Genomic DNA, 25,857 nt, shown 5'->3' with positions numbered 1-25,857 from the left:
AAATGACATTGCTTTCGTCCTTCTGTCTGATGGATGGTGGAGTTTCTGTTTTTCACTGTTATTATTATTATTATTATTTTTTTTCTTTTGGATGGCAATGAGGTTGTTCATCCTTTCCCCTTTTGATTTTTATGGGATTTTTATTTTTTATTTTTTACACATTTAAAAAAAATGTAGATATTAATATAGTTTTTTGTATTTTCAATATAAATCATTAATCTATAAATATTATTTCTCATTTCTCTCTAAATCGGTTCGAAATGTGACAAGTTAAATAAGTATTTATGTGTATTTTTAGTCACATAATTTACTTCATAGTCATGTGACTTGTTTAAATGATTTAATGAACATTATGATTTTATATATGTGAATGATTTTATGAACCACCACTTAAAAAATTGGAAAATATTCATTCAATCTAGTTTGAAGGAAACTTTTGTTTCTATTTCTTGCTTTTCTTCTTAAGAAATGTTTTTTGATTTTTTTTTTTAATGTAAAATTGACATATTTTCATGTGTTTTGTTACAACCTTAAAAATGAATCAGAAAACATTGTTTATTGTTTGACTAAAATGAAATTCATTACTATTTTTTATAATTTCAAACAATTATATGAACAAAACTTTTAATAATGAAACATGTTGAGAAAACATTTAAATATATATATATATAAACTTTTGGGAGCATCAAATAGGAAAACAAGCCCCATATTTGGAATCTACACGGAAAAAATTATGTGAAGAAGTAATTGGTTTGAGCAAAAGAGAAGGAGAAAAAAAGAAAAAAGAAAAAAGAAAAAGAAAAAGGAAAAAGTCAATGATTGGCAAAGTTGTTCACTGACGATCAGTGGTGTGTAGAGAGAAAAAGAGAACTGACAAGTTACCATTGGACTCATTTTATTTTGTTAACCATAGAATATGTTTTCCTCCATACCAAATAGGGAAAAAAAAGTTTTCCATTCAAATGAGCGGATCATATATTTGTGTCAAATTAATCATCTTGTTGATACTTTCTTTTAAGTAATTTTTAGATTTTCTCAAAGTACGGAGAATAATACTTTCTTCTCTCATATTCACAGTAAGTCCATCATAAATATGAAAAGAGAAAATACTATTTTTCCGTATTTTGGGAGTACTTAAGAATTTTTCCTCTTTGTTAAAGTTTAGTAAAAAACTTTTTGTACAAGTCTAAGATATCTAATTTCATGATATGCATTGAGCATTTAACCCAGTCTTTTTAACCAAATCTTTGGCCCATGGTTTGCATGATGCGCACTTAATTTTGTCATATCTCTAATAATTTTTAAAATATCATTATTCGTTATCACAATATACATATACACATAGTACATGATTAAATTTGTTACACTTTAATAAAAATGTTTGGGAGGTTAATTGTTCAAACTAAAACTCCGAGAATTAGATTGACACTCACGCTCTTAAAAAAATTAAAATAAAAAATTAACACTCATGTCAAAGTCTTATCCTTTTTTTTATTATTATTTAAGATGAAATTTCTGCATCTTTTGCATCTTTTGATCGACATTGATAAACATGTATTATATTAACATTTTTTTTTCTCTAAATAACAAGTTCCGTTAAACAACACACAATTGTCATTGGCTACAATCTTATCTCTAGAGTTTTACCGCAAAAGAATCAAGGAATTTCTTAATATAGATTACTTGATAATCTTCAAATGTTGGCAGCTCTAAAGCATCTTTGAAGCTACGTTTATTAAACGCAGCTCAAGCTATACTACAAAAAAAAAAAAAAAAAAAAAAAAACCCTAGATGGGATTAAAGCCTCGGTTTTAAAAAAGCGGCTTCAGTCCTAGGGAGCTAAACGCAGCCTCACCTAGGCAAAACGCGGTTTCAGTGCTAGTCTATAATTGCGTTTAGTAAACGCGGCTATAGGACCAGGGGTGGAGCCGCGTTCTTGAAAAACGCGGCTCAAAGGAAAAGCTGTAGCCGCGTTTTTTAAAAACGTGGCTTAAGAACATGTTTTTTGTAGTGTAGCTTTTACCACATTTGTAGAACACGTACATTTAAAGATGCTATTTCTTCATTTTTCAGCAGTTTTACCCCAAGATTGAGGGATACTATGTATAGATGCAATATTTAGTGATTGTGTAGATCAAATTGCACATAGACATAGAAATATAGGTGTTAAGGTGAATTGTTCACTAGATTCATTGGACATATGTTGTTTAAATCAAGGCCATGCTTCAAAAGTAGTTATAGTTGGAACAACTAGTTGAGTTACTATACAATGTGCAGTGCCACTTGTTATTAGTTTCTTCCAATATTTCAATATTTGTTATCAAGAGCCTTGTAACTCAATTGGTTGGCACCTTCTCGTGTTTTGACATCAAAGGATCAAATCGTCCCACCCCCAACTATTGATGTATAAAAAAAAATCAATAATTCTTGTAAAAAATTGTAATCTTTAGTATTCTATTTTATAAACAAAAAAAAAAAAAAAAAAAAAACAAAGTAGTGTAGTGATTTGATCATACTATATGTGTTTGCAAACTTGAAATTGCATAATATAGTGATTGATATAGATGCATATGTTTCATGTCTACTCAAGAATGCAAATATCATTTTTATAAAAAAAATGCAAAAAAATTTCAATTATTTTTTTACATTCTTGATTGTGTTTTATTAAAAAAATATATATATATTGTTGGATGTCATTTCAATTGTTGCAAAATCAACTAAATTTGAGCAAGAACGCTATATTTCAAATCAATTGTTTCTCATACAAATCATAAAAAAATTGACATCAAGAGTTCAATATACTTAATAATTAATGCATTACTTAAAATAATTAATATAATAAAACAAATGTATTTATCATATCAATAATATTTTTAATTACATAGAATAAAGACGACAATGTTGGTTTCATCTAAATGGTTAAGATTAATTTTAGTGAATTCACAAATATTTAATTTTAGATGGCTTGTATGTCAATTGTTGTAAAATAATAATAAATAAATATGAGGAAGAATATCATATTCTATTATTATCATTATTATTCCAAATAAAAAAAAATTCTTATACAGTATTTATTGATAATAATCATATGAATTCCTTTAATGTAAATAATCAATGAACAATTATAGATAACTAATATATGCATATAATGAATTAATAATTTGATATAAATGCAAACTTTGTTGAGGTTTTGAGAAGGCCTAAATAAAATGAATTTTAAGGAATGCATCACATGGTAGAAGTACCTTATGCTCTCTCACATGAGGTCTTGGATTATATATATATATATATATATGTGTGGGGGGGGGGGGGGGTGGGCTACGGCCCAAAATAACAAGTTGGGCCTTGGGTCCATCCGAGGAGGCAACATGGCTTAGCGATCCACGTTTTAAGCCTTATCACAGGAGACAAAGAAAAAAGGTCCAAGGAGGAATTCCTCCTCGGACACTAAAAACCCGGAGCAAAGGTACATCCAAACCACTAAATCCCATCCCCTAAATACGTGAAATGGGAGGAAATACAAAAGATCTCAGCAAAAACTGTCACCACCACATTGAATGCACTACAACCACCTTCCTGGCCGTATTAATGTGGAGAAGATCCCTGAACAGTGTTGCCTTGGCCACTGCAACTCACAAAGGACTGAAAGAGGTGTCTGATGGGATGGGTGCTCAAGTGGAGGCTTGGATGATCAACAAGTGTAAAGCCCAGATGGCAAAGAGGGGTTTATATAATGTATAGAAACCTCCAAAAGAAGGGGGGAGATAAAAAAAAAAAAAGAAAAAGAAAAGGGGCAAGAAGACTGGGGCATGAAAAGAAATTCTAATGTACTGGTCTGTATACATAAATATAACTCTGAATCTCCTCGGAGTAGAAGATTTTTCAACGTAATGGTTTATGTTCTTGCTCATGTGTACCTATGTCCCATGCAGGTCTTTGTCTAACTTATTTAACCTTAGTTCTTAAACCCATACTCTACTATATTGATTGTGTTGAGCTTTTTGGATCAAAACTTCACACAATTGGGGTTTGGGCTCCAAAAATTATCACCCTACAATTGGCGCCGTCTGTGGGAAGAACTTGAGTGTTAGTGAGTATGACGTTTAAGCATGGTAGGATTAGGTCCACACCAGGAAAATCCACGCCAAGCTGACCCTCAGCAGACAGAACCTATTGGGCCTCAGTGGCAAAATAATCCTCCTGACCTTGGGTCGAATCCAGTTAATGGAAGAAACTGAGAGGGAAGCGTACATACTACTCAGACGAGTTAAAGCCACTCCCAAGTAGGTAGTCGCATATCCTAAAGGCAAAACAACTATCAGGCCATGCAACGAGAGATAGACGACCTGAAAAAGAAGTTGCGCTGTGCACAGTGAAGGCAATCCCTTTCTAGCTCAGATACATCCACTAACAAGGAGGAGGATGTCAGTTACAGGCGGAGGTCAAGAACTCTCCCAAGTGAAACTTTTTCTTACGAGAAGGAGTCGCGCCATGAACGGAGATATAAGAGCCCATCTGGTAGGGGTTTGGGTAAGGCACTGGATCAGATCTTCAGGTCACCCTTCGTGCACAGGATAGAGGGGGCTAAATTACCTCGGCGCTTCAATCAACCTACGTTTGCCATCTACAACGGTCGAGCAGACCCTGTGGAACACATGAGCCAGTTTAACCAGAGAATGGCTATCCATTCCTAGAATGAGGCTCTGATGTGTAAAGTTTTCCTGTCCAGCTTGGGACTAGTGGCGATGAGATGGTTCAACAGCTTGAAAACGAACTCCATAGATTCCTATAAGCAGCTCACTCAGGCTTTTTGTTCTTGCTTTATTACAAATAGCAGAGTCCTGCGACCCCTAAGTTCGTTATTATCCTTGTCTATGCATGAGGGGGAAACCTTAAAGGCGTATTCGGATAAATATTGGGAAGTGTATAACGAGATGGATGAAAACCACGATAACATCGCCATCAGCACGTTCAAAAGTGGTCTCCCCACAGAGTATGACTTAAGGAAATCTCTAACTGGTAAACCCGTCACCAGTGTTCGCCAACTGATGGACAGATTGACAAATATAAAAGGGTGGAAGAGGACCAGCTACAAGGGAAAGGAAAGGAGAAGATCATCCCCCCCAAAGGGAATGATTACAGGTCGGAACGATATAACAGTAACCAGCCGAGGAGGGATTTTTCGAGACAGGCTGGACAAACTAACATGCGAACGGTTAATGCTGTATTCAGAGAGCCGGTGCAACAAGTTCTGGAGAAAGTAAAAAATGAGCCTTTCTTCAAATGGCCGAGTAAAATGGCCGGAGAACCTTCGAAGCGCAACCAAAACCTGTATTGTCATTATCATCAAGACTACGAGCATACTACCGAGAATTGCAGAAATCTATGGAATCACCTGGATCAGTTGGTTCGAGAAGGAAAGCTACGTCACCTTTTACACCCCTCCAGCGGTCATCTGGGCCAAGCAGTTCAAGAGCCTCAGAAAGATGTATCTTTGAGACCTCCCATAGGGACGATACACATCATCCTCGCCGCCCCAGGAAGAACCGGCTTTTTTCCCTCTGAGGTACTATCCGTCGCCCGACTCTCGGCCGAGGATGGTAAGAGGGAGTCCAAAAGATCTAAAAAGGGAAACTCACCAATATTGAGGTTCTCGGACGAGGATAAGGGAGGAACTATCCAACTTCACGACGATGCTCTAGTGGTTACGTTGAGGATTGGAGGGTTTGACGTGAAGAGGGTACTAGTAGATCCGGGCAGTGTAGTGGAAGTAATGTACCCCGATCTGTATAAGGGGCTCAACTTAAGGCCTGAGGATTTAACGGCTTATAACTCTCCTCTTATAAGTTTCGAGGGGAAGACTGTTGTACCAAAATGGCAGATCAGATTACCCATACAGACCGGATCAGAGGTGGTGGAGGTAGATTTTATCGTGGTCGATGCCTATTCACTCTACATGGCCATAGTAGCCAGGCCAGGGCTCTATGCCCTGGAGGCTGTGTCTTCTACGCTTCACCAGAAGGTAAAATACCCGTCCGGAGGCCAAGTGGAAGAAATTCGTGGAGATCAAGCCATGGCTAGGCAATGCATGGTGGCCGCCATCTCGCACCGATTCAATGCCGAATCCTCAGCTTCTGTGAAGGACTCATAGCAATCAACCGCCTCGACAGCACAAGTCAGCGAACTAGCCGAGGAGATAAAATGTGAAAGTTTAGAAAGGGTTGCCGTTGACGATAATCCAGAAAGATTTTTCCAAGTCGGCTTGGAATTACCTCTTCAAGAAAAAGAGGAACTGGTAGGGTTTTTGAGGAGGAACGTTGATGTGTTTGCATGGGACGCCTACGATGCCCCGAGGGTTGACCCTAGTCTCATTTGTCACTACCTGAACGTTAACCCGTCCTCTATTCCAAAGAAGAAGCCACCCCGGTGCCCGTTGAAAGAGCATGCCGACGTTGTTAGAGATGAAGTGATGAAGCTGAAAAAGGCAGGGGCTATCAAAGAAGTCTTTTACCCCGAATGGTTGGCAAATACGGTGGTGGTAAAGAAGAAGACAGGGAAGTGGCGAGTCTGCGTAGACTTCACAGACTTGAACAAAGCGTGCCCGAAGGACCCGTTCCTGTTGCCTCGAATAGACGATTGGTAGATGCGATTGTAGGCCATCCCAAAATGAGCTTCCTGGATGCCTTCCAGGGTTATCATCAGATACCGCTGGCTCTAGAAGATCAGGAGAAAACGGCGTTCATGACACCCGTCGGAAACTATCACTATAAAGTGATGCCTTTCGGTCTAAAGAATGCAAAGTCAACCTACTAAAGGATGATGACCAGAATGTTCGAACCATAGTTGGGCAAGGTTATTGAAGTCTACATAGACGATATGGTAGTAAAAAGCAAAGTGGTGTCCGAGCACGTGAAAGACCTTGAAGTTATCTTTGGGATCTTAAGGGAGCATAAGCTGCGCCTCAATGCTTCCAAGTGTTCATTTGGGGTCGGATCTTGGAAAATTTTGGGCTATATGGTAACCCACAGAGGAATAGAGGTAAGCCCGGACCAAATCAAAGCGATTAATAGCCTACAAACTCCTCGGAACCTGAAAGAAGTACAAAAACTCACCGGTATGATCACAGCGTTGAATCGGTTCATCTCCCGATCTGTAGACTGATGCCAACCTTTCTACCTCTTGGTGAATAAGTAGAAGGGATTCAAATGGTCTGAGGACTGTGTCATAGCCTTTCAGCAACTTAAAGAATACCTGCCCCAGCCACCCATCATGTCCAGCCCTGAGGCCGACGAGGTTTTGTTCGCATACATAGCAATGGCCTCTCACGCTGTAAGCTTGGTACTAATATGAATTGATAATGGGATACAGCAACCGGTATATTACATAAGTAAATCGTTACATAACGTTGAAGTGCGCTACTTACCACTGGAAAAGGCAATTCTTGCAGTAGTGCATGCCACGCGAAAACTTCCCCACTACTTTCAGGCACACACGGTCATTGTCCTGACTTAACTCCCCCTCCGATCGGTGCTCCGAAACGCTGATTACACAAGAAGAATCGATATGTGGAGTACACTTCGAGGGGCTTTTGATATTAAATATATGCCTAGAACCTCTATCAAGGGCCAAGTCCTCACGGATCTAGTCGCTGAATTCGCTGAACCCGCTGTAGAAGTAGTAACCAAGGAGGAAAACATGGATGGAAAATCGGTTGGAACAATCTCTACACAAGGAGCCTCGCGATGGAAGGTCTATGTGGATGGCACGGCAAACCAAAAAGGATCCAGGGTAGGGCTAGTTCTAATATTGCCCGAGAATATTACCATTGAAAAATCGTTAAGACTTGGGTTCTCAGCTACAAACAAGGAGGCCGAGTATGAGGCTTTGTTGTAAGGAATGGTCATGGTGCAAAAAATAGGCGGAAAGGCGATAGAAGCATTTTCGGACTCCAGACTGGTAGTAAGCCAGGTGAGGGACGAGTTGGAAGCTAGAGATACAAGAATGCAGGAATACCTCAGTCGAGTCAAGCGCCTGCAATCAGACTTTGAATTTTTTAGTTTGACGCATGTCTCTAGAAGTGGGACAACACATGCGGATTCGTTGGCCACGCTTGCCACGTCTTTTGCACAGGATCTACCTCGAATAATCCTTGTTGAGGATTTATGCAAGATAAGTACAACCACAGAGCATATAGTTCGAATCCATCAAGTCAGAAGCAATTCGAGCTGGATGGATCCCATAGTGAACTTCCTCAAAGATGATATATTACCCGAAGAGAAATTAGAGGCCGAAAGGATACGGAGGAATGCTCCTCGGTTCTGGTTGTCAGAAGACCACAAGCTATACAAGTGCTTCTACTCTGGGCCATACTTACTATGCGTACACCCAGAGGCATCAGAATCGTTGCTTGAAGAACTGCATGAGGGAATCTGTGGAAGCCACACGGGAGGGAGATCACTAGCATATAGAGTACTCACCCAGGGATACTGGTGGTCGGACATGCAGAGAGAGGCTCAAGAATATGCAAAGAAGTGTGATCAATGCCAGAGATTTGCCCCAAATATCCACCAGCCGGGGGGGTCCTTAACCCTCTCTCCAGTCCTTGGCCGTTCGCTCAATGGGGTCTGGATATTGTCAGCCCTTTCCCGAAAGCAGCAGGGAACAAGCGATACTTAATAGTCGGCACAGATTATTTCACCAAATGGGTAGAGGCCGAGCCATTAGCCAATATCAGGGACGTGGATGCAAAGAAGTTCATTTGGAAAAAAATCATTACGTGCTTCGGAACTTCTCGCACCCTCATCTCTGACAATGGCCTTCAATTTGATAGTAAAACCTTCAGGAAATACTGCGGCGACTTTGGAATCACCAACCGGTATTCCACTCCAGCCTATCCCCAAAGAAACGGGCAAGCTGAAACTGTGAATAAGGTCATAGTGAATGAGTTGAAGAAGAGATTGGATGATGCAAAAGGAAGGTGGGTGAAAGAACTACCACACGTCTTATGGACCTACCGAACTACGCCGCGATGGTCAACGGGAGAAACCCCTTTTTCAATGACTTATAGGGCCAAAACTGTGCTTCCCCTGGAAACTAGCTTCCCAACGTTGAGATCCAGCACTTTTACCCCAAGGAATAATGACGAATTGCTAGGGAGGAGCCTAGATTTAGCCGAGGAGAAAAGAGAAAGGGCAATGATCCAATTGGCCTATTACCATCAAAAGCTAAAGCAAGGATATGATATTAATGTAAAACTAAGGCCACTAGGGCCAGACGACCTCTTGATGAGAAGAATTTTTGGCAGTGCCAAGAACCCTTCTTGGGGTAAGTTGGGACTCAACTGGGAAGGACCATATCGCATCACCTCAGTGGCAGGAATAGGTGCTTATTATCTGGAAAATCTAGACGAGAAAACCGTACCTCACCCATGGAATGTAAACAATTTGAAAAGATATTATTATTAATGAAAACAGCTATGCCTATGTTGCATCCTGTGATTATCGCGCATTTGTTGACTCACTTCCATCTATACAAGTTTTAAACAGAATCTAAGTCCTGCATGGCTCCTCGGACCACAGACTTAGGGGAAATTAACAACTTATGGTATCTATACAAGTTTTAAACAGAACCTAAGTCTTGCATGGCTCTTCGGACCACAGACTTAAGGGAAATTAATAACTTATGGCATCTATACAAGTTTTAAACATAACCTAAACCCTGCATGACTCCTCGGACCACAGACTTAGGGGAAATTAACAACTTATGACATCTATACAAGTTTTAAACAGAACCTAAGTCCTGGATGGCTCCTCGGACCACAGACTTAGGGGAAATTAACAACTTATGGCATCTATACAAGTTTTAAACAGAACCTAAGTCCTGCATGGCTCTTCGGACCACAGACTTAGGGGAGATTAATAACTTATGGAATCTATCCAAGTTTTAAACAGAACCTAAGTCCTGCATGGCTCCTCGAACCACAGACTTAGGAGAAATTAACAACTTAGGACTTTTATCCCATTCTAAGGTATGTTCATAGTCAGGCGTGATAGCATTTATTGTTCTAAGTTCATTACACAGTTCTGTTTCTTCGCATTTATTTATTTTAGTAGGGTTGCAAACATTAACTAAAGAAACAATAACATTAACTCGGAACAATATAATAAAATTCCATCAACATCAATCATAAAAAATGAAGAAAGGAGCACTTGTATTGATAACCAAAAATAATACAAGAGGTCTATGCAGAAAGCCAAAGGCAATACAACTTTCGTTCGAAACAAAAAAGATAATATTAATAGTAAGGACCCTAGGAACTAAGCCTCAGCAGGAGGATCACACTTTTGCTCTGGCTGAGGAGGAAGAGCATCCTTGGCCTGTGAATCTGCCCCATGGTTTTCAGCCTCAGTGATTGCCTTCTTAGCGGGATCCTTAGCCTTGGAGGAGGGTTTCTTTCCCTTACCCTTGTCCCTACCTTTCTCTTCCTCCACATCCTCGACTTGGCCAGAGCCCCCAGCAATTTCAGCTAAGGGAATGGCATCAGGAACGGCCGTAGGTTGCTCAGAAGCTTCAGCGGTGTCGGCAGGGATCTCCTGGATCTCTGGAGGGAAGAAGACACTCTCGGGCAATCTCAAGGTAGAATCTGCAAGGATCCCTACAGCATCAAGAGATTGAGCCCATGAAATACTGCAGTAATCCCTGCATACTTCCGGCAGCTCCTCGGAAAGTCTAGCCTCAGTCTCCTCCGCCCCCAGCTGGTAGGCAGCCCTTTTCTCAGCCTCAGATGCTTCCTTGGCTAGCTGAGCCACTTCCTTTGCAAGCCGGGCCTCTTCTTGGGCTTTTTGCAACGCGGCCTTGAGATCCAACACGGTTTGCTTTTCAGTGGCAAGGTTGGTCTTAGCCACATATAGTTTTTGGCGTTGGTCTTCGGCTTGACTCTCAGCGTTCTTCAAGCCATCCTCAGTGCTCCTGCGACCTTTCTCAGCCTCTTTGAGCTTCTCAGATAGCTCGTAATGCTCCTGCTTAAGGGTTCCTAAAGCCTTTTCCACCTCGGCACGAGAGAGAGCCTCAACGTCAGCTAACTTGCGATTGTTGCGGCAATACTCCTCAGCTACAAACACTTGGTGAGTAATCTGTCCAAGAAATGACAAAATGATGTGTTAAAACATGATAGGATCTGATGATCTTACCGAGGAGAAGATGAATTGCCTTACCATCGTAAGATCTCTCTTCAGGGATAGGAAGAGCTCAGGCTGTGAAAATCGTCTGTAAGCCTCCATGTCTCTGGGAAGGAGCACGGGCTGTTCTAGGGCTTCAGCTATATACCCTACTCGACCCTTGTTGTACTCTCGGACCGAAGCAGTATAGGGAATGGCAGCTCCGTCCACTTCAAGTTTCGGGCTCCAAGTACACGGAGTAATGCGCACTTCAGCCCGCTCCATCTCTTTTTGGCTTTCTACAGATGGAGCCCTTCTGTCCCTGTGCTCCCGAGTCGTTTTTTGCTGTTTACCTCCCTGGTGAGGACCCACCTCGCCTTCCTCAAGGGACTCAGCCGACCTTTTCTTCTTCAGGTCGGGATTAACTTTTAAGCCGAGATCGGCAGGGAGTTGTGGAGCAACGGGAGGAAGGATAGGGGTCTGGGACTTGGAGGGCACCTTCGATGATTGCCCTTTGCCTCGGGAAGCCATCAGCTCTCGCAAACTCTTTCCTTTGTTAGAGGCCATGTTGTCCACCTCCTTGTTTGAAGAATCGTCCGAGCAAGCAATAACAAGAGGAACGCCGACCACGGAATTCCTATCTGGTTCTCCCTCAGGGTCTGAAAGCTCGATTAAAAGAGCTTTTGGGATATCTTCCTCAAAGTAAAATTCGTCTATCTCTTCTTCTAAAGAGAGACAAGAGGACTCAGTCTCCTTCTCAACAAACGCGGCGGCCTCAAGATTTTCTTGTGGGGGAGGCAGTGCGGCTGGTTAAAGGTTTTGAAGGACGGGCAAAACTACAGGTGGGAGGTCCCTTCGAGCAAAAAATCTTGGCTTCGACACGTCAATCCTGGCCAACCTCGGACTACTAGCTCTTATAGAATGGCCGACGTTTGTGAAAGCGTGGGATAAAGGCTTGTAACCTAGGATCAAATGAGCAGCACGCAGTTGCCCATCCGTGTGAATGAAGATCTCCGACCTTAGGAGGTAGTTCAAGACTTGAACGTTCGTAAGACTTAGCCGAGGAGCGACGTGGCGCCTATCTGTAAAACAGCTGAGAAGGAAATTTGTAGTTAAAAAAAAAAAGTGTTTGAATCTTCAAATGAAGTAAGACTAAAGGGCTAAACTCCCTTCCCTAGGGATTCATCCTAAAGGTACCGCACCTAGTTCTCCTGCCCGAGTTAGACAATGAAGACCGTCGCTCCACTCCCCCGAGACAATTAGGAAGTCATTCTTCATACTCTTATTGGACTTAAGAAGACAGGAAATTAGCCTAACGATCTCGGACCGGGATTTAAGGTAGTACCCTACCTTGTCAAGATGGTGGCACTCATACAGGTGGACTACGTCGTGCCATGTAAGGCCTAAGCCCATCTGCTCGTTCAAAACGTCTATGCTACCCAAAACCCTAAATAGGTTGGGAGCGCATTGATGTGGTGTCAACCTTTGGTTAAACAGGTAATCCCGAGTAATCCTACGCATGGGAAGCGTCATTCCTCCCTCTATAAAAGCGATCATGGGAATGACGACCTAACCCTCTTCCCTATCGGTCAGCACTTGTTCCGGAGGACAATACTCCGAAACCACCCCCTGCGGGATGCGATACCTAGCTCTAAAGGCCTCTATGGCGGCCGGAGTATTTACTAGACACTTGAATTTACCCATCTAGACAATTTGATAGGCCGAGAAGGAGGGCCGAGATGAAAATCGAGATTACGAAGAGGAAGGAAAACTTACGGGTGCCTTTACAGCAATCTCTGAAGTAACTAGGAATCTCTTCAGAGAAAGACGTCTCACGAAAATGACTACAGAAGTTCAAAAGGGTTAGACTGTTCGTGAATATCTGGGCATTGGAGTTCTTTGGAGTTCTCTGGAGTTCTCTGGACTTCTTATATGATAGTAGAGGAGAAAAGCAAAAAAGAGTCTCCTCAGGGTTTTATATAGCAAGGGGAAAAAGAGAAGGTCAATTCCCGCTCAAAGATCTAGGAGAAATGTCAACCATTGGATTTGCGCTTCGCCGTTGGATATGGGAGACATAAAGCAGCTCAGATTAATAAGTAACGCCTCGTAACTTACAACGCGTCAAGATCAACTGTTCCTCACATGTGCAAACCAGAAATTAATTGGTCCTGCCCCTTTAAAAGTCAAAACCTCGCTTTTCTCCTCGGATGGATATAAAAAACTGGAGTTTTGAGGGGCTATTGTGGGGGCTACGGCCCAAAATAACAAGTTGGGTCTTGGGTCCGTCCAAGGAGGCAATGTGGCTCAGCGATCCACGTTTTAGCCTTATTACGGGAGACAAAGAAAAAAGGTCCAAGGAGGAATTCCTTCTCGGACACTGAAAACTCGGAGCAAAGGTACATCCAAACCACTGAAGCCCATCCCCTAAATACATGAAATGGGAGGAAATACAAAATATCTCAGTAAAAGCTGTCACCACCACATTGAATGCACTACAACCACTTTCCTGGCCGTATTAATGTGGAGAAGACCCCTGAACAGTGTTGTCTTGGCTACCGCAACTCACAAAGGACTGAAAGAGGTGTCTAATGGGATGAGTGCTCAAGTGGAGGCTTGGATGATCAACAAGTGTAAAGCCCAAATGGCAAAGAGGGGTCTATATAATGTATAGAAACCCCCAAAAGAGGGGGGGAGATAAAAAAAAGAAGAAGAAAAGGGGCAAGAAGATTGGGGCATGAAAAGAAATTCTAACGTATTGGTCTGTATACATAAATATAACTCTGAATCTCCTCGGACTAGAAGATTTTTCAACGTAATGGTTTATGTTCTTGCTCATGTGTACCTATGTCCCATGCAAGTCTTTGTCTAACTTATTTAACCTTAGTTCTTAAACCCATACTCTACTATATTGATTGTGTTGAGTTTTTTGGATCAAAACTTCACACGATTGGGGTTTGGGCTCCAAAAATTGTCACCCAACAATATATATATATATATATATATATATTACAAAAATTGAATTTTTAAATAGCACTATATAGCTAAAACATATACTAATAGTTATATTCTATAAAACGAAGAAAATAATGTCTTGTAAAATTATTATTATTTACAATGCATAAAAGAAATTCATTATAAATTAAAAGAATTTGTTATTGCATTTGGAATTGAAAATGTTCTCCAATATGCTACTCTTGATCTAACTTAAAAATAAAATCTATAAAATAGGAATTTAATACATTAAAAAAGTTTTATATCCCTAAATTTATTGTTTAATGGATGTCTATTGTAGCAACCTACTCATCGATAAAACCACAAATGCCTTAATCCCACCATCATTTGATTTGAGAAATTTGGTTAAAATCCATCATTCATATCCCATAGCGCCCACAGATTCCCATTTAAATAAAAAAATAAATAAAAAACAAAGCATCAAACATATCAAATTCTATACCCATTTAACAAAATTTGCTCTATAATATTCAGCAACAAAACCTTAAAATAACCAAACTTAAATTTGGAATGGTGAATACTATTAGTAGATAGCAATAAACCCAAAGATCATCCCTTCTGATTGCCTACAATAGCAGGCTAAATGGTTATAGTAAATTTTTCATTTTTGTATATAGAGAACAGCCTTATTGTTTAAACCTAAACTAAATGGCTGGATTGATAATACATTTTCACCAAGTAGAGAAAGAGAGAACAAAATAAATAAATAATTACGTAAATCAAGCACCCTTGTCTGTCATGTCTCCAACATCAAGTTTTTGGTCTTTAGTCTTTACCTTATTTAAACCCTTTTTTTTCCACTAAAACCAGTGAACACTTTTTTTTCACCAAAAACCAAACCAATCATGCAGGGATTTCAAGCAATGAACTACCCCCAATGAGAAAACCACGGCCAAACATACCACAGGGGACCTAAAATAAAACAAAACAAATACTGACTTCCCAACAGAAAAGACTGAACAATTTTATAAAAAATCCAAAAATCCTCTTCTTAACCAATAACTTACCTAAATCATCAATGACTTTTGCTCTAGGAAAATTGTTAAACATTCTCTAATTTTTATATACCATAGAAGCTCTAATTTTATGTACCATATAGAAAAGCCATTATCAAGATAACATTTAAGAAAGCTCAGGCAAGAAAGTAGCTAAAGCAGAAATCAAGATAAATAAATATTGATTTCCAATCCTAATTCTCAAAGGATTAAATTTTGTTGGCTGTGAAATTTAGGGTCAGCTTGATTCATTTTAAAATCTAAAACAACAACTTTAAGCGAAACATTTATTTTAATATTTAAATAAAATTAAGTAATATTTTTTTTATACTTGAAAAATTCATTTATTTATCCAATCTTTATGAGATTCACTTAATTTTTCTATTACTCTCACTCTCTAGTCTCTACTTTTTCTTTCTTCGAAGTTTTTAATAACTAGAATCATATGTTCATGTAGATACTTATATTAAAAAATATTTACAAATAAAAGAAATATTATCTACATTATAAAAGAATATTCTAAAACAAAATAAATTTTAAGTTGTAATACAGTAGAAGCTAATGAGCTTATAACAAGAGAATGATAGAATCAGTCGATAGGAGAGAGAGAGAGAGGTTTAAAGGAAATATTATTTCTTTTAATTTATAGGAAATAAAAGTATTTAGTTTCTTTATTTCTAGTTAAACATGCTCATTCTCTTAGGAAAAATGGATATGATATACAGTTTATTTAGATTACTATATAAATATAATGTTACATGAGAATCTTGTTATTATTAGTATAGATATATTATATATAGGATAAAAATTAAGGGGACTTCTTCCATTGTTGCCTTTGACAATTGCTTTCGTGGATTTTCACATCCATAAAGTCTTTCAATCTAAACTTATACGTACCTATTGCTACCTTGAAGGTTATATTATTCATTTTGTTGTCCTTGACTTGGGAGTACACCTATAGCTATAGCCTATAAGCTCCTTCCTATTCTTCTTGCTTAGGGTGAAAGATCCAAACATTTAGGCCGAAAATGTATTATTACCGGCTCCTATGCCTCAATCAAAGTAATTGAAATGGTATATTTATTTTTTTGTTGGAGTAAGTACGATACTGGATTGAACATTAATTGGAATGGAAGATTTTGTCTAAATTTTAGTCCGTGATTCTTCTTTCTTCATGCCCTTGCCATAGGGTATTTGAATTTGAAGATGAAACTTTTTTTTTCTTTTTTTTTGATGGAATTGAAGATGAAACTTTAGAAGCATGACTTTTGTGAAAGTTCCCTATCCTAAATGTTGGACTTTGTTTTCCTTTATACTAAACCAATCGTAAATGACAATAGATTCTATAACCAAAAGTAGATGTTTCCCCATCAAGAGCTTTTTCTTTTCTTTTCTTGTATTGAACTTTTTTGGCTTATAATTTTATACCTAAAAAGATAACGCAATTAGTTAAAGATTATGGTTCTTGAAAATAAATGTCATTGATTCAATTGGAATAGATTGTACATAGGATGGAAAAGTGTAAATGTCATTGATTTAATTGGAATCAAATTTGTAGGGGGAAAACTATAAGAGGAAGTATGGACACAATAAAATCTCACAATAATATTGTTTTGAGTTATCGTGAATTTGGGTGTAATATTTTATTTATTTTGATTCATGGTGAGCTAACATCTCAGCTTATTAGAAAATGTGGTGAGATTTTATTGTGGCATAAAAGAACTCTTTCCTTAGGACTAAGCTCACTCATTAAAAAAAATGCAGAAAAAAATAGATTATTTTCTTTCTTTGTTATCGAGATTTGAGAGAGATGATACTTTATTTTAAAAAAAATTAAATTAAATCATTATGTGAACCTGTTTGTGCTTCAACTGAAACTTATGTTGGTATATAAACAAAAATACTTATTTTCTCATACATAAAATTAGATCTCATATATTGGGTTGAGTAAGACCCTATTATTAGTATTATATTTATTTTATTTTATTTTATTTTCTTAAAAGACCCTATTATTGAAGTATTGAATATCTGCACCTTAAATAAATTTATACTACATAAAAAAATAAATAAATAAATTGTGCACTATAATGGGAGGACAATCAAGCTGTCCTCCAAAATAATAAAAATAAATAATTTTTAATCAACTTCTAATTTCAAGTGACTCATGTAGTCGCTAAAACCCACAATAATTTACCGATATTAGTTAGGGGGATCATGTATATGTTTCAGGGGAGGAACGAATAAATTTCTCAAATTGCTGATGATTTCATCATACATATGATTAAATCATAGTAATACGTCTCCCTCTTCAAATTTATAGAAAAATTTTTAACTCATGAGCTTGCATTTCCATGTGCATAACATAAGATGTAACATGGTCATCTCTCATGCATGCATATAAAGCTGTAAAAAACATGTGTGCTTTGTATGTATGTGGCTTCGTCAAAGTGACACAACTAATACCTTTCATTTCATGACACAACAGTTTGTCAAGTATAGAATTCATGATTATGCGCGCCCATCGATTCATCTCCACCAATCCGCTTCCACAAACATAAATAAGAAGACAAATATACCATTTTGATCCTTACATTTTTTTATCACTACCAATTTAGTCTTTATATTTTGGTAGCAGTCAATTTGATCCATACATCAACTCGCTAATGGAAATTGAGACTCAAATAGTATTTTGGCCAAACGAGAATTATATGATACTGTAGTTGACTCTATTTTAGACAATAAAATATTCAAATCCCAAAAGAAATGCTTCAAGATACAAAACCATACACACCTAAAGCTGTCCCCCTTATATTTGGGGCTATGCGTTGGATTGAATAAAGGGCATATGAGATATTTTCTGGCTACGGTTCCTAGAAGCTAGAACTGGTGTGTAAAGGTGGTTTCAGAAGCTTTGTATTGGAGATATGTTATGTAGTTTTCACCTTTATTTTTAGAATCCTTTACATAGATCATAGTAGACATTATTGTACCTTTATGCGAAAGAATGGTACGAGTACAATGTTCAATACAGGTTATATTTCTATCAGCATTGTGTCAGAGATCAACAAAAGTTTGTAAATAGAGATTGAAGAAAATGAAATTTGAAAGGAATCACTCACCGCTGCATCAAGGTCAAGGCCCCCACCACCATAGTCTTTGTGTTGTGAAATTTTAGTCATCACCATGACCATAGGCCCATAGACAAAGACCCTTTTGTGAATGTGTTATTTGAGCCTGAAATTTTGTACAATTATAATGTCAATGAACATTTTTTCCTAGACCCAGAGCGGCGCTTTTGTTGGTACTACCATATTATGCAGAAAAAACCACTTGGCTTTGGTGCTTGAATTTTGTGCCATTTAGTCTCCACAGAAATCATCATTATCATATAGGTCTTGTTCTTATTCAATTTTGTCCAAGCTTAGGTTACAGAAAATCTTCAGCAAATGATTTTGTTAGATGATTGATTGCGATATCATGCTTAATTTTACCGAGAAGGAAATATCCAATAAAGTCTCTTAACTCCTAATCCTTGTCGCTGACTAAAAATCTTGTGTACATTAAAAAAAAGTAGGAAAAAACTTGTGCTATTGTAGGCAAAGGAATAATACTAATAATGCAGAAGTGTAAGAGGGAAGAAATGAATCAATCTGTAGATATAGATAATATTTACTATGGTAGTTGAAATCTGTTATAATGTTTGTAAAATCGTAGGTGAACATTGAATGTATGTAGTCAATTTCACTAAAGGCCATGTTTTTTACATCCCATACTGAACAGAGATTTTATTTATTTATTCCTGGGGGAGACAAGAAATTGAATGGATTGAAGAAGTTGTAGGTGAAAATTCAAGATGACAAGTATGGCCAAGCAATGGAGCCATCCAAATTGTTTTTTTTTTTTTTTTTTTATATTTAAAAACCTAGTTTTTTGTATGCAAGTAGTGTACAAATCACTGATGATCATGGATCTTTATCTATCACTATTTTAGATAAATAACTAAATTTAGTTAATAAGAGTTAGGGAGATTATGTGGGGAAAAAAAAAACATGATGGCAAGTTAGGGAGGAGAGATTTGAATCATGAATGCCTCTATTAGAATTTGAAAACATCAAAAGATGTAAATTAATTAAACTATAAGGCTCTTAGTTTAGTTTAGGTGTTTTTTTTTTTTTTTTTGGGTGAGATTGTTAAATTATTACTCATTAGGCAATTTTGTTGTAGTACACTTTTATTGCAAGGTACTTTTTATCTATGGAGGGAACTCATTGCCTATGATTTTTATTATGGAGGCCACTTCTTGTCAAATTTTTACTAAAGAATTAGTGCATTCTTGTTTCTCCAAAATTTTGCTTGAAATTAATAACTAATTTATGGTGCACCCTATCTCGTACCATAATAACCATGTTAGAGGACAAAATCGAATGCTTCAGTGAATTGTATTTTCAGAATTTTGCTAAAAAACTACCTTTTAGTAACGTTGTTTGTATTTTTTAGAAATACATATAAGTAAAAAAGTGTGTGAAAATATGTGTAATGTTTAAAAACTGAAAGTTGTTGCTTAAAATTCCATACTAAACGGCGCCTAAAACTAACATTTTATTTAGCTCAAATTCAACGACATAATTTCTTTATAGGAAAACATGATATGGAAAGGCTTATATTGTGATGTAACGATCCAACCAAAAGCAAATCCACCAATGATGATTATTGACATGAATGACTAAAGAAACTGCAGCAATCCTGTTAAGAAAAAAAAGAACCGAAAGAATCCTTACAAGTTATGATTTTTTTGGTAAACAAAAGCTTATCAATCAAATGATGTTGTTTTTCATGAATTATTACAAGGGATCTGTGTTCGTTGGTATGTATGTGATTGGATAAAAGATGCTTATCAGGAATCTGCTTTGGTTTTTGTCATTTGATTAGACCCAGAAATCCTCAAATCACTCCAAAATTTTGCTACAACTACAACACGAGCTTTTCATTGCCGTCTTGTACGGTTATACATCAGCAAATATCTTCAATTGTCGATCCTGATTCATTAATTGTTGGTACATAAAATGGTGTAACTTTAATTGAGTGTCTGAAATTGCTAGCCAAATTTTACTAGGAGTTAAGACATTTGTAGTACAAGTGTACAACCATGTTAATTTTCTCATCAACTTATGGTAGTGCCTTTTTCTTTACATAAATATTTTCAGAGTATACTATTTTCATTGCTTCTCTCTCTCTTTGAAAGTGGAGATGTCTAGAGATAATAATATTATCAGAGAGGATTTTCAGAGAAGTGATGGCCTGATGGGTACCCTATTTTTTACCTATGAGGCTATGACCAATTATTGCTATTTTACTTAAAAACTAAAATAAAATATAGCTAAAATTGCATATGTGATCACTGCTCTCACATCACTTTAACTTCTACATTGCGTGATATGAGATTATCTAATTACTAATGTATTTTATCATCACTCATACTCACAATTCTTAGACTTATATGTGTAATGGGTTACAAGGGCTTTCTATTACTAGACACCTTCCCCTGTTTTGGTAAATTCAATGAATAGGTTGATCACATAATAAAGGGTAACTAGCAAACTAGCAAAAATTAAAGATCAAGGTGGATTCATATGATAGAGTACGTGGAAAGAAAAATAATGAGAATGGAAAATTATTTATCTCAGGCCAACATATTGTGAAGGAGCAGCTGTTATAGCCGCTCCATGAGATGACACCTCCAATAAGATAAGGAGAATTTTGTTACATTGGAGAAAATGCATATGAAAAAGTGTAAGGTATAAATCCAAGGACTAAAAAATTATGTCTCATATAGGATGAAAATTATTTGCATCTATTATATTTATATTTATATATATACAACGGATGTCTCATTGCGTGTGAGTTTCCGTGGAACACTCACTAGCTACTAAATAAGCTTTAAAAAATAATATACATCTATTTCTTGTTTCATTAACCAAAATTGATTTAACCTTTTGCCCATTCTTTTTTTAATGAACGTTGATATTCACATTTATTTTAACAATTAAGAATGGATCTACAATTTTGAAAAGAGAAGAATAATTGTGGATCAAAATCCGTGAAACTTTTTTTTTAGAATACTAAGTATTTTAATACACACACGAGAAGAATACTAAGTATTTTTTTTTTTTAGAATACTTAGTTTTTTAATACTAAGTATTTTCTTCCCTCTCCCCGTATGTGTGTGTTAAAATACAACTGACCTTCTCAATCACTCCAAAATTTGCTACAACTCCAACACGAGGTTTTCATTGCCGTCTTGTACAGTTATACATAAGCAAATATCTTCAATTATTGATCCTGATTCATTAGTTGTTGGTACATAAAATAGTGTAACTTTAATTGGGTGTGAGTTTGGATCGCAAATGCGGCTGGCGTTTGCGTTTTTTCCTGGGTCCCATGCACTGTTCATGGGACCCATAAATACAAAAAAATACAAATATAACTTTAAAACTGGGTCCCACGGGCACTATTCATAGTTTAAAAATTATTTTGTTACAGTATTTTCAACAATAAGTAGTATCCAAACAGACCCTGAGTATTTGAAATTGCTAGCCAAATTTTACTAGGAGTTCAGACATGTGTAGTACAAGTGTACAATCGTGTTAATTTTCTCATCAACTTATGGTAGTGCCTTTTTTTTTACATAAACATTTTCAGAGTATACTATTTTCATTGCTCCTCTCTCTTTGAAAATGGAGAAGTCTAGAGATAATAATATTATCAGAGAGGTGAAGTGGTTTTTGCTTGTGCTAAGAGAGTATATTCCAATCTCCCTCTTCAGGCAGAAGTAGAAGCCATTAAATGGGCTTTAAGTTTAGCTAAAAGTATTGATATAGCTGCTATGATTGTGGAGAGTGACTCCAAAGACTGTGTAGACGCTCTAGCTCCTTCTGGTAAATGGGTTCCCTGGAGAATTAGAGGTATATGCAATGAAATTCTCAACTTGATGTCACTTATTCCTGGCTGTCATGTCGCTTGGATCCCTAGGGAAGCAAATAAAGCAGCTCATTCTCTAGCTAAGTGGTCATTTGTGAATAATGTTTTTGGTTCTTTCGATGTAGGTTTCGGCCCTTCTTGTTTTGAGCTTATCATTAAGGAAGAGGCTCTTGTTTTCTCTTTGTAGTTCTATATGTCTTGTGAACAAAATTTCTTGTTCATAAAAAAAAAATATTATCAGAGAGGATTTTTAGAGAAGTGATGGCCTGATGGGTACTGTTTTATTTGACCTATGACCAATTATTGCTATTTCACTTAAAAACTAAAAAAAAAAAAAAAAGCTAAAATCATAGGTGTGATCACTGCTCCCACATCACTTAAACTTCCACATTATGTTATGATGTGAGACCACGTAATTACTAATGTACCTTATCATTATTCAAACTCACAATTCTTAGACTTATAAGTGTGATGAGTTACAAGGGCTTTCTATTACTAAACAACCTCCCCTATTTTGGTAAATTCAATGTATAGGTTGATCACATAATAAAGGGTACTAGCAAACATTAAAAGATCAAGGTTGATTCATATGATAGAGTACATGGAAAGAAAAATAAAGAGGATGGAAAATTATTTATCTCAAGCCAACATACTGTGAAGGAGCAGCTATTATAGCCGCTCCATGAGATGACACATCCAATAAGATAAGGATAATTTTGTTACATTCGAGAAAATGCATATGAGAAAGTGTGAGGTATAAAATTAAATCCAAGGACTAAAATTATGTCTCGTATAGGATGAAAATTATTTGCATTTATTATATATATATATATATATATATATATATATATATATATATATATACAACGGGTGTCTCATTGCCTGTGAGTTTCCGTGGAGCACTCACTAGCTACTAAATAAGTACATATAATGAATGCATAAGATACCACCTTCATCTAGTAAAGCTTTTTGAGAATGCTTTAGCTATAAAAAATCATATACATCTATTTCTTGTTTCATAAACCAAAATTGCTTTAACCTTTTGCCCATTCTATTTTCATGAATGTTGATATTCACATTTATTTTAACAATTAAGAATGGATCTACAATTTTGAAGAGAGAAGAATAATTGTGGATCAAAATCCGTGAAACACTTTTTTTTTAGAATATTAAGTATTTTAACACACATACACAGGGAGAAATGAGAAGGTCTTAAAGAAACTGACAGTGGTGTATATCCAAAATGGCCTAACACACAGCACAGACTTTAAACCTTTTTAATTCACACTCATTTTTCGATGTGGAATTAACTCATTATTTTTTCTTTTGAAAATATTAAGTATTTTAACACACACACACACATGGAGAGGGGAGAAGGTCTTGAAAATATAAGTTTGTGAAAGTTGAAAAACAATACCTAAAAAAAATTATTTGACATTGTCTATCGAGACAGAAAATACTTACGATTAAATCATAACTAGCTTATAATCCTTCCATATACACAAATATAATTAACCAAAACCTAATAAGTGAGAAAGTGCACATTCATAGCATTGCTTCTTGAATATGCACAGGTCCTTTTTTTTGTTAATTTAATTTAATTTAAAAAATTTTAATTTGGGAAAAAGTTATAATATATTGCTATTTTGGGATTGAACCTTTTCAAATTAGACAATCGATGAATCACTGAAAATAGCTACATGAAGATAAATAAAAACAAGTAAGGAATTAATTACACAAACACACACACACACACAGAAGGCAGCAAAGGTAGATAAACTTGGTTTGGTAGGTAGAAAATATGCAAAATTTTCCAGATTTTACAAAATGAAAGTGAGGTACTGCTTGAAGGCCAATTGGGCCCGGGCTTAGTTTAAAAAGTTGTAGATAAACCAGGCCTAGTCATAGTAGTCATGTTTTGAGCAAATATCAAGCTTCAAATTATTAATGGCCTCCTCAAGCCCATGGAAAGCATCAAAACATAGATGACAAGCAGCCTATATTTGTAACCAAACACATTGGCGGCTGGTTTTGCCCATTGTCTGATATGGATTACAATTCTCTGATCTATACTATCAAAATTTATGCCCTGTTTCTTCCATTGTGAGAGATCTTCAGCCACTACGGAAATGTTCCATGGTAGAATGTCCCACCCTGCCATTACTGCACTAGTTTGTACCCTGGCACTTATAAGTAAAATTTTCCAATCTTTGTGGATGCTACTTTCTGCTCAATCTTTCTTGCTTGCTTGTCTTGACTTAACTTCCTCCCCTGCCTTGAATGCCTCAAGTGCCTGTCAACCAAGCATTTGCTAGACATTAGTGCTTCTATGGGATCGATTTGCTTGCCTTCAAATATGAGCTGATTTCTACACTTCAAATTGTCCAGAGAGTGATCACAATGGTGGTTTCAAAAATGGGGTTTCACTTCTCTAAGGTTTTGTGTATCTTGTAGCCAGTTTGTAAGCCAGTACATCAGTACTAGATTCAATATGACATAAAAAAAGTAATGCGAAAAGGTTGTAACTCCTGAAAATGCAAAGATTCATTCAGATAAGTAGAACTATACTTCATGATCCATGTAGCAAGGGTCCCTGAACACTGTAACTTGTGAGCTTGAATGACACACAAGTACTTTTTTTTTTGAGGACACACAAGTACTTGAATCAACAATAAAATTCTGAAATTATATCCTAAAGTTTGCCCACGCATTACATCCCAAAAGCTTCTGGCCATCCATATCTTGGTTTGAAATTCTGAAATTACATAAAAGTTCATTAAAATCCTTCATATAGCATTATCATTAGAAATGGCCTTCATAAGAAAAGATTTATAGCTTTTTTAACATCAAACCATTTTTTCAACTCACAACATTAAATATTCTTCATAGTGTATCCTTAATATTAGCTACATTGATAATTCTCTTCTCTCATCTTCTCACAATTCCATTACACTTTCATGAACCAAGAAATCACAAAAATTGGGTTGTTTAGCATGTATATACAAATTTTACCCCGACTCCAATTTCCTTTCCCACTAGCATTTTCTCGGGTGACAAACAATTTTTAAAAAGCTTAAAACACATGTCAAATGTCATTCTTCTGCCAATTTCAATTTCAAGTGCTAGAACTCTACAAATTGGTGGGCAGTCCCCCAACCAAAAAAACTATCACCATCCTCCTATATTTGGAACCCCTACCCCTTGATGTGTGATCAATTTTGAATCTTAATTAATGACAGGAAGAACTATTGATTTCTTCCACCCAAAATTTCTTTGTATATCACAGTAAAACAGAATTATTGTATCCATGATGTGACTTGTGAGCTTGATGATGCAGGAAGCATTGGTACTTAATTGACCACCCTAGTCCCATTTTAGCAGCCACATAGCATAGTTACGATACGGAGACCAAATTGTTACTCAATAGTGTATAGACAAGAGTGTCACTGTGCCAAGTACATGAATTAAGCAGTAAGCACACAGGAAAGAAAGACCTATTATAATAAATTATGGGTTGTGTTAGTTGCTTGTTAAGAAATTGTTTTATATCAAATATTTTGGCTTTTAATTTTAAATCTAAAAAGATAACGTAATTGGTTAAATATTATGTTTCATGAAAATAAATTTCATTGATTCAATTATACAAAGTAAAAGTACGATAGATAAAGTAGTGAGACGCATGAATAGTAGAAAAAATAAGTTAAATATTAAATAAA

General features: G+C 36.7%; 1 protein-coding gene across 1 annotated transcript; it reads left to right on the top strand.

The window, feature by feature from the left end:
• The first annotated feature begins 5,206 nt into the window (after window positions 1–5,206).
• LOC126700816 (uncharacterized) lies at window positions 5,207–6,151 on the top strand. The gene has a single exon (XM_050399000.1). The coding sequence runs from the start codon at window positions 5,207–5,209 to the stop codon at window positions 6,149–6,151; it is 945 nt and encodes a 314-aa protein (XP_050254957.1).
• Window positions 6,152–25,857: the final 19,706 nt, after the last annotated feature.

Source organism: Quercus robur, chromosome 9 (genome assembly GCF_932294415.1).
Source record: "Quercus robur chromosome 9, dhQueRobu3.1, whole genome shotgun sequence".
Classification (NCBI taxonomy): Eukaryota; Viridiplantae; Streptophyta; class Magnoliopsida; order Fagales; family Fagaceae; genus Quercus; species Quercus robur.
The sequence above is the reverse complement of the archived record's forward strand: the minus strand, read 5'-3'. Positions and strand labels throughout refer to the sequence as shown.

Bases quoted from the DNA above. Each gene is read 5' to 3' on its own strand.
- LOC126700816 (XM_050399000.1), top strand. From the start codon at position 5,207: ATGCGAACGGTTAATGCTGTATTCAGAGAGCCGGTGCAACAAGTTCTG.